The sequence below is a fragment of the Ceratotherium simum genome, chromosome 21, assembly GCF_057802395.1.
Source record: "Ceratotherium simum simum isolate JZ-2026a chromosome 21, ASM5780239v1, whole genome shotgun sequence".
NCBI classification, from domain to species: Eukaryota; Metazoa; Chordata; class Mammalia; order Perissodactyla; family Rhinocerotidae; genus Ceratotherium; species Ceratotherium simum.
The window spans coordinates 28,278,944-28,289,223 of NC_141920.1; the positions used below are offsets into that span (position 1 = coordinate 28,278,944).

At 37.4% G+C, this 10,280-nt stretch overlaps 1 protein-coding gene across 1 annotated transcript; it reads left to right on the top strand.

Moving 5' to 3' along the window:
• The first annotated feature begins 1,568 nt into the window (after positions 1 to 1,568).
• Positions 1,569 to 3,496, top strand: DEFB127 (defensin beta 127). The gene is made up of 2 exons (XM_004442506.2): positions 1,569 to 1,677; positions 3,243 to 3,496. Exons 1-2 carry the CDS (start codon positions 1,569 to 1,571, stop codon positions 3,494 to 3,496), a joined length of 363 nt encoding a protein of 120 aa, XP_004442563.2.
• Positions 3,497 to 10,280: the final 6,784 nt, after the last annotated feature.

The window sequence follows — 10,280 nt, forward strand, 5'->3', positions numbered from 1 at the left end:
TCCTTTTATAAGTAGTACATTAAAACAATTTGTACTTTTAAAAGTCCCAAGGGACTTCGAGGGCCTCGGATTTAACAATAAGAGTTGATTAGTGATTTCTTCCTCACCAAGAAACATCGTGTTCTTTTTTCATCCCATCTTGCCTATGGGAACACCTCCTGTTTAGCCCTAAGAAGACTTGGTGGGGAAAGGAGACCCTCCTCTCTTTGGGATCAATCTAGGAGAGCTTCCAGGCTCCTAGACTCTCTGGCAGCAGGGGACAGAAAAGACATGCACACACACATGCGCACATGCGAGGACACGCACTCACCACGGAAGTGAAAGTAGAGAGACTCCATGTTTTCTAAGATGCAGTCTCAATGTTATCTGTGGGACAGAAGAACGTGAGTGTTCTAATCAAGGAGTTGGTGAAGAAGACAGTGCAGCTTAGATACAGAATTTTCTCTCCATTGCACAAGCAATACATTTTGTTAATATAAACTTTCATCTTCAAAACTCAAAGATCAATTTATCAGCCCCCCCCATACCTCAATTGGTTCATCTACATTGTCCAGAGGCTATTGTATTGAATTGCTTACAGCCAGAGCCTGAGTGAGACGTTGTTAAGCTAAGGACTATAGAGATGGTACAATCCCCAAAAGCTTATTCTACAGATATCAGTGCCCTGCTTGGGATCTAAAACGAACTGCCTTGATTCAAAAGGATTTCTGGATGGCCATAGAGATGAAAATATCTGAAAGCAATTCAAAGAAAAGTCTGTTAATCTTTCAAAAGAGTTATAATGCCATAGAAATCAAAGCCAGGGTAAGAAGATCATTCCTACAGTTTCCTAAACTTGCACTAATAGGAGATGTGTTGCTAAAGCAGCACACCCCCCGAGGAATTCTCCTTCAAACTCCTCCAAGATATGGCCACTGAGCTCAATGGACAAGGGAAACCTCCCTGGAGAGCAGAAGAGAAAGAATACAAATTGACTAAAGGATTATCTACACTAGCAGGAGAGGAACCCTTGCTATTATTGTCCATTAGGACGATGCTTTATGCTGTTATCTCTGTTCTCCCCACTTTACTGTCTCTAAGTGAAATTTTTGTTGTAGTCATCCTATTATTCCTCCATCATTGTATATTGCTTGTCTGTGAGTAATTAAATTCATCTAGTGTGTGGGGATGAAAATCGGCTACCATTTGGACTGACTGAAGTGACAGATACAGCACCGAGAGATCCTAGACTTAGCTGAATGCAGTAAGTGGAATAGGCTTCATTATTTTTGTTCATTCTTAGAAGTGAGTACATGTCTACTTTGGTCTAGCTGGGCAGACAGCCAAAGTGGAGAAAGCACAGAGTCTTCTCACCAGCAATCTACAGCCTACAAAATGGCATCAGGAGTGGTGGGATGGAACACGCTGTATCTCTGAATTCCATGTGGGGGTAAAGTGGGTGACCTCAAATTTCCTGTGCCTGCCCGCCTGATGCAAAGTCCACAATTCAGACGGTAGGAGGCATACTTCATATCGTACCGTCTGTTCTGGTTCAGTGCATAAGAATCCAAGTCTCTGAGGAAGGCGACATGGTGTGCAATTCACTGGACCAAGAGCTTTGGCGGCCACCTCCTCTGGGAAGCCTGGCCATGAGGTTCCTCCTGATCATTGCAATTCTGCTGTTCCAGAAGTCCACAGGTAATACAGAGACCCAGGAGCTCACTCAGACCAACAGTGGGATGGATTATTTCCAAGAACCTAAGGGAATTTCGCAATTCAGAGTAGGAGGAGATAGGGCCCCTAAGGATGGCTAAAGTCTATCCAACATAATCAGAAATTCCCTCTTCTTGAGGCCTTTGACCATGGTACTGTTCTTAAAAAGAAGTACTCACAGAGCTGAAAAGAGGGCATAATTTCCTCTGGGAAGGTCTCATTATAAAGAGGAATGAGCCTAATATTTAGAGATGCCCTTATTTCTTTGGATGCAGTTTTTGCTCTGGCGCCCAGTTAGATCTTCTTCCACTCCAATATATATCTTTTAGTCTATTATACTACAGTGTGTGAGTAGTGGAAGAAGCACAAACTTTGAAGTCAGGTTTGAGAAACCTGCCTTCAATGTCTGCTAGTTTGTCAACTTCGGATAAATGGTGAAGACTCTCTGAGCCTCAGTTTCCTTATTTGTGGAGATAATGACACCTGGCTCATGGGGGCTTTATTAAATGATAGAACATTTGTGAAACATCTAGCATAAGGCTTGCAACATACTAAGAACTTAAAAATTAGTTTTCTCTCCCCTTTCAAAACCAGATCTCTTATATTTATCCCTTATTATAGACATAATAATAGTCTATCCGTGAACCCCTAAACTCCTAAGAATCAAAGGAGTTCTAGAAACTGGGATTGGAGGCAGCATCTTTGTTCTCAGTCTTTGTCCTCCAAAGTCTATTCCAACCTATAGTAAAGCCCGGTCTATAGTACAAGCCCAGAAACTGAAATTTGAACATCCTAACTCTTAGATCCTTGAAAGTCTTTTAGGATCACTAAAGGAAAGAATATATATCAAGATGAGCAAAGGTCTTGGACTGAATGTTGGAGGAATTCTTGCCTCTGGAGGTGGAGAGAGAATGAGGAGTCATAGAGGGACTTGTTTAAATCCAAGATTATTGTGATGGCATACAAGCCAAAGGCAGATACGCATTGGTAAAAATGTACAATGCTGAGAATTAATAAGGGAGGAAGATTATTGAGGGAAAAAAATACCTGACTGGACAACAAGAAAGTCATTCTTGACCATGGTAGTGAGTATGAACCCAAGAGCATAGTTTGACTCAGGCATAAATACATAGTAACAAATTATAATTCTCTGGGCATCAGAGGTGGGGCAGTGGTAGGAAGTAGTGCCCTAGGAGCATTCAAATGGAGGCAGACTTGCTGAGGTTCCCAGATAAAGCATAGTTCCATAGCCTGAAATCAAGGATTCAGCTCTTTTTTTTTTTTTTCAAATAAGATCTGATGCTCTTGGTGGCGTCCATCAGAGGTTAGATGGAAGCCCAAAACCTTGGAGAAACTAAATATGAGTGATCAGTTAGACATAAACACTGAGGTTTTCCCTCTTGGAGAATCTTCTGTGGGATATTATGGGCATATGCTTTCTGGATCTCCCATACACCTAATCCCTACAAACATCCTCTGTCTTCCCCATGACCAAAGTTGGCTTTTAGTCTCAAACACTGAGCTTGGCCTATTGTTCTTTATGTGCACAGTAACTGAACAACTCAAGAAATGCTGGGGTGAATATATACGAGGACACTGCAGGAAAGTTTGCAGAATAAATGAAATACGTGAAGTACTATGTGAAAATGGGAGATATTGTTGCCTCAGTATCTTGGAACTGGAAGCACGTAAAAAAATTACAAAGCCACCACGTCCAAAGCCAATGACATATGCAGTGACTCTTCCTCAAGATGATGATACAAATATAGAAAGTTATTTAAGCCCAGAGGCTAATTCTACATAAATCAAGTATAATTTTCTGTTCATTTATTTCTTAACCTACTCCAATAAACTAAGGTGAAGTGATTCACATCTTCTCCCTTGTGGTTCCTTGATCCTCAGAATGACCTAAAGCAGATTCTAATAAAGCTCATTTCCAGTTTTCTGACTCGTTTATTCTTTAACCAAAGATCGAACACTAACTATACCAAGTGATGAATTGATAAGGATAACTCAGAACCTTCCCTTGAAAAGCGGGTATAACCAGCGCACTAAAAAACCTATAACGTGAAAGGGATAATTCGGTACATGTGTGTGGTGATGGGTTGTAATTAGTATTTTGGTGGTGAACGTGACGTAATCTATGCAGAAATAGAAGTACAATGATGTTCACCTGAAACTTTTACAATGTTATAAACCAATGTTACTGCAATAAACAAAAATTAAATACATAAAAAAAAAAACCTATAACGTGGAAGACTGTAATAAGAAACTCAGGAAAGTTGACATGTAATTCAGGAGAGGGTGATCCTGAGTAGTCAGAGAAAATTCATGAGTGAATTTAGGACTAAAGTGGTGCCTTATGAAATGTGTAGGATTTCAACAGCTGAGTATTACTAGGGAAGGCGATTTGAGTGAAGAGAATGAAATCAATACATGGGAGGAAATTGGACAAGACATTTCAGGAGAATGTACATGCACTTTGATTTAAGACTAGAATACCCAAAGTTGAACTATAGGGAAGTTTAATTTCTTTAGTTCCTGTGTAAAAGCAATGAGCTGAGAAGATAGAGATGAATAGGATTCTACTATTGTGGAGCTCACTATATATGGTGGAGACAGACATAAATACATAACTCCAAGACAGAGGTTTTTAGTTGTTTCTTTGTTATTGTTGTTGTTTTTTGTTACCATAATAATGCACCCTTTTGGTGATTTGGGGCCCTTTGGAGTTTGGAGGAAACATAAAGGACCTAGGCATTGACCTGAATTGTAATATTATATGAGATTTTGTTGCTATCTTGATATACAAGACAACATCATGACAATCCAGGTATGTACTCCACCTAATTCTTAAAGATATACCTTTTGGATATGATTAACACGAAAAATTTCTTTCCCAACTACATTTTACACTCACTTTCCAGTTTTGTTTCTTATATCATTTCACCACTGTAACGTTCACCACGAATTCGTGGCTTGTGTTCTCTTAATTATTCTCTTATCTCCTGTTCTAGGGCTGGGGCAGGGAATATACAAGATAAGCCTAGAGCGTCTTGTAGTGCCAGAAAGTAAGGAAGTGCTTTAAAAATCAGAAGGATGGGGCATGTTAATGGGACACAAGAGTCACTTTGAAAGAGCTTTGAATGACCAAAGTTGGGACAATTTGAGCAATAAAATAAATAGCATAGCATTGGATTATAATACAACATAGAAATAAATGTCCATCAGTCCATGCTGATATGAATGAATGAATGAATAAATAAACAAAGTGATTCGAAGAGACAGATTTTCTGTACAGAAGAATTCCCAGTCATTTATGCAGACACTCCCTCCTCAAGGAGGTGGAGCTTCACATCCCTTTCCCTTGAATGTGGGCTGTGCTTAGTGACTTGCTTTCAAAGAGTAGAGTGTGGAAAGGAGTAAAAAGGTAACTGTACAGTGGATAAACCTGATAAAGTCATGTTTCAGATTTTATGGAGAAATCATGTACATAGTATGAACGTGTGATATGATGTGATGAGAATGACACTTCACTTTTGCTGTCTTCCTCCCAAAAACCCATAACCCCAGTCTGACAACGAGAAAAGCATCAGAAAAACCCAAATTGAGTCGCATTCTGCAAAATATCTGAACAATACTTCTCAAAACTGTCAAATTCATCAAAAACCAGACATTTCTGAGAGAGTGTCAAGGACCAGAGGAAGATATGACAACTAAAAGTAACGTGATAACCTGGATAGGCTTCTGGAACACAAAATTAAGGAAAAACTACTGAAGTGATGATAAGGGTAGAGCTTAGGTAATAGCAATGTACTTAGCTGTGACAAATGCATCATGATAATATAAGATGTTGACAACAGGGGAAACCTGGTGTGGAGTATACAGGAGCTCTCTGTACTCTTTGTAACTTTTCTATAAATCTAAAACTGTTCTAAAATTAAAAGTCTATTTAAATTTAAAAACTTAGCCATAAGAAACGATGAAATCCAGCCATTTGTGACAACATGGATGGACTTTGAGAGTATTATGAAAAGTGAAATAAGTCAGAGGGAGAAGGTCAAATACCACATGATTTCCCTCATTAAGTAGTAGATAATAACAACAACAAACAAACACATAGGGACAGAGATTGGATTGGTGGTTACCTGAGGGGGAGGGGGGAGGGAGGAGGGCGAAAGGGATAATTCGGCACATGTGTGTGGTGATGGGTTGTAATTAGTATTTGGGTGGTGAACATGATGTAATCTATGCAGAAATAGAAGTATAATGATGTACACCTGAAATTTATACAATGTTATAAACCAATGTTACTGCAATAAACAAACAAAAAAAAAACTAAACACAAAATCAATTTGGCAGTATTCTCTTCCTATTTATCTAAGAGATTCTCATGTTCTTTCTTTTTAATATTAAATGTTTGACAGAATCAACTGAGATTCAACTTCTCTTTAAGGAATTGTATAAATTATAGTTTAAGTTTCTTTAAGAATTAAAGGACAATTCCAATTTTCTATTTCTTTTAGTCAACTTTTGTATTTTTGCTTTTATTATTTTTCCCATTTTGTTAAGATTTTCAAATATATTGACCTAAAAAAATTTGTAATGTCTTCATTTTAACACCTATAACTGTAGTGATGTCTACTTTTTCATTTCTGACCTTGTTTATTTGTATCTTTTATCTTTTTTCTTGATAAGTCTCACTATTCACTTATTAACTCGATTAGTCTTTATAAAAACCAAATTTTATTTATTTTTAGTTTAGTTTCCATTTATTTAATATCTTCATTAATGTTCTTATCTCTTCTTGCTTTTCAAACAACTTCACATTCCGTAAAATTCACTTGTTTTAAGTGTATGATATAATGTTTTATTTCTACCTTTTTGGTTTTAATATGCCTTCTTTTTTCTTAGGCGATGTTTATCTTTGTTATTTTTAGCCTTTATTCCTTTCAAATATGAGCATTTTAGAGCTATAAATGTCCCTTATACACAGCTTTAGCAATATCCCACAAGTTTTCAATACATAGTATGTTCATTATTATGTTATAAACCTTCTCACTTTTATTAGATAAGAGTACATAAATAGAACCTAGCTTATATGAAGACTATGGTGACAAACGTTGACCATGCAATTTTCTCAATTAATTATAATTACATATACAGTAAGATTACTTTGATGACATATAAACCAAAATCAAACAGACAACAGAACTTGAAAACAAAGAGAAAATATCATACCCAGAAACTTTTACACACTTGTCTTTCATACAGTTTGTTCTCAATATGATCCTCTGTCTTGCCGTGAGCTTTTGTATGACTTAAAACTGACATTTATTTTTCATTTATGTTGACCTCTGTTACCGAAGCCAGGTATCTGAGGGGTACTGTAGATATTAAACCAATTTGCTATTTTTCCTGTTTAACCTGAGTGGTGACTCAGGGGGTCTCAAGGATTTGTGAGCCTGTTTTGCAGGAGAAAGAGAATGCCTTCAGGGAGGTTGCCATCACCGGATGGCCGGATTGCCAATCACTGGACAGTTGGCTGACCCTCAGCAGCTGTTGAAGCCCAGAAGTCAGATTGCCCAGAGGCTTATCAGGAGTGACCCCTTTGTTTCCCTGAAGCTCCTCCTGCCAAGCCCTTTAGCTCTGTAAAACCCCCCTGCCTTCTGTTCTAGGGGAGGTGGATTTGAGCGAACCCAGGCTCCCACCTACTCATTTTGGCCAATTCAAATAAACCTTTCTCATCTCCAAGCACCAATGTCTCAGTGTTTGGCTTGCTGGGCATCAGGCACATGAACTTGAGATCAAGAAGTTCGGTATCATTATGATTCTTCTGGTCTTGGGCTTTCCACATCAGTAAGTTTTTTAAAATATTTTTTGAAAGTTTGCCAATTATCACCATCATTTATTAACAATTTATCATTAAATGTCACCATCAGTTCAAAAGTGAAAGAAATTTTACCACCAAGAAATATGTACATATGACATATTAGAAAAAAGGACAGATTTTTAACTAACTTCATTCAGATTTCTTAAAATCTCATTGCATTATCCCAATTTTTCTCATTTTATTACAGACTGGTTTAAACTTTATCATGAAGTACATGGGGGCCCATGAATCCATTTTAGAATTCAATTCGCTAGTTCTTAAAGTCTCAAATTCATAATTTATATAATTACTGATACTCAGTGGGCAGTAGTCTTCTAGGATGTGTCTATTCCAGTATGCCCTGTCTTCTACAATCATTCTCTGAATCTAAACCTCTCTTCAGTTTTTCCTTATTTTTTAAGGAAATTCTGCCATTTACAACAACATAGATGGGCCTTGAGGCATTATGCTAAGTGAAATAAGTCAGACAGAGAAAGACAGACACTGTAGGATCTCATTTATATGTAGAACCTTAAAAAGCTGAACTCAGGGGCCGGCCTGGTGGTGCAGCAGTTAAGTGCGCCACACTCGGCTTTGGTGGCCCGGGGTTCACAGGTTCGGATCCCGGGCATGCACCAACGCACTTCTTGTCAGGCCGTGCTGTGGTGGCATCCCATATAAAGTAGAGGAAGATGGGCACGGATGTTAGCCCAGGGCCAATCTTCCTCAGCAAAAAGAGGAGGATTGGCAGCAGATGTTAGCTCAGGGCTGATCTTCCTCATACACACACAAAAAAGCTGAACTCATAGAAACATAGAGTAGAATGGTAATTGCTAGGAGATGGGGGATGGGGGAAATGGGAACTGTTGGTCAAACAGTACAAACTTCAGTTATAAGTTGAATAAGTTTTGGGGATCTAACACACAATATGGTGACTATAGTTAACAATACTATATTGTATGCTGGAAAATTGCTAAGAGAATAGATCTTAAATGTTCTCATCACACAAAAAAAGATCATTATGTGAGGTGATAGAGGTGTTAACTGACCTTATTGTGGTATCATTTCACAATAAATACGTGTATCAAATCATCACCACATATACCTCAAACCTACAATGTTATCTGTACAATGTTATCTGTTAATTACCTCAATAAAGCTGGAAAAAAAAGAAACTGGGCAGTGGGGAGGACCCTGAAGAGCTTCTCTAAGAACTACATATGCACCCCATGAACAAGCTAGGATGTGAACTCCTGCCACACAAAAGATGTCAGTTACCTCACAGAGCAAGAGCATGTTGCAGTGTTGCCCACTCAAGCAAAGAGAAATTTATTCTTTCTCTCTCCCTTTCGCAAGACAGTAACTCATGGAAGATGGAAGCAGGATAGAGTAGCGGGAGTCCTTGGCATATTTGATACCCAGAGTGAATCATTTTTTACCACCGTACAACAAAATACAACATTGAACAAAATCTGTAATAATTATGTAAAAATTAGTAATAATTATTTTCCTTTATTTTTATTTTAAAATAATTAAGACCTAAAAGAAGGATAAATTTCAATTTTAAAGATACACTTCAAATCCAGAAAAATATTTTATATATGAATTAAAATTTATGCCAACCAAACAAAAATATTACCACTTGCAGTTCACATTCTCTCCCACTGTTAGGAAATTTAAACACAAATTTGATCACATAGAATGACAGAACTGAAGTAGCTGACTCTAGTGCTATTCCTTTATCTTCACAGTCACTCTGGTATCATCATTTAGTTCAAATCCACACAGGAATATGTAGTACTTGAGGCTTTGGAAACATGAACTTGACCTGAAGCAAATTGAATCATTATGAACTGATTCTCAAAACAAATGCATATATCTGAATCCACACTTACCAATGTAGACTGTAAAACGTGGACTTCTCCAAATTAACTTACATGTAGAATACAATGTTTGTTAAAGGATAAATAACAAAAATGTGCCAATTTGGTGCTTACATATTTTTGTTAAAACATATACATTATTTAGAGAACAAAGTCTGAGGACTGACATTATCAGACATTAAGACTTACTATAAAGCTACAATAAGTAAGACAGTGCGGTATCGATGAAAGAATGGACAAATAGATCAATGGAACAGAATAGAGAGCCCAGAAATAGACCCTCATAAATATAGTCAACTGATCTTTGACAAAGGAGCAAAGGCAACACAATGCAGCAAAGATGGTCTCTTCAACAAATGGTGCTGGAACAACTGGACATCCACATGCAGGAAGGTGAATCTAGACACAGACCTCACGCCATTCAAAAAAGTTAACTGAAAATGGTCATAGACTTAAATGTAAAAGACAAAACTATAAAACTCCTAGAAGATAACACAGGAGATAATCTAGGTGACTTGGGTATAATGATGACTTTCTAGATACAACACTATGAAAGAAAGAATTGATAAGCTGTGCTTCATTAAAATTTGAAACTTCTACTCTGCAAAAGACAATGTTAAGAGAATGAGAAGACAAGCTACAGACTGGGAGAAAATACTTGCAAAAGACCTATCTCAAAAGAGACTGTTATCCAAAATATAAAAAGAAACCTTAAAATTCAACAATAAAAAAATTAATAACCCAACTTAAAAATAGGCAAAGACTTAATCAGACACTTCATCAAAGAAAAGATACAGATGGCAAATAAGCATATGAAAAGATGCTCAATATCA

What these genes read in the sequence shown, in the direction of transcription:
- DEFB127 (XM_004442506.2), top strand. Translation starts at nt 1,569, where the DNA reads ATGGTGTGCAATTCACTGGACCAAGAGCTTTGGCGGCCACCTCCTCTG. An exon ending in GCTGTTCCAGAAGTCCACAG is followed by an intron (nt 1,678 to 3,242) that starts GTAATACAGAGA and finishes TTATGTGCACAG; the next exon opens with TAACTGAACAACTCAAGAAA.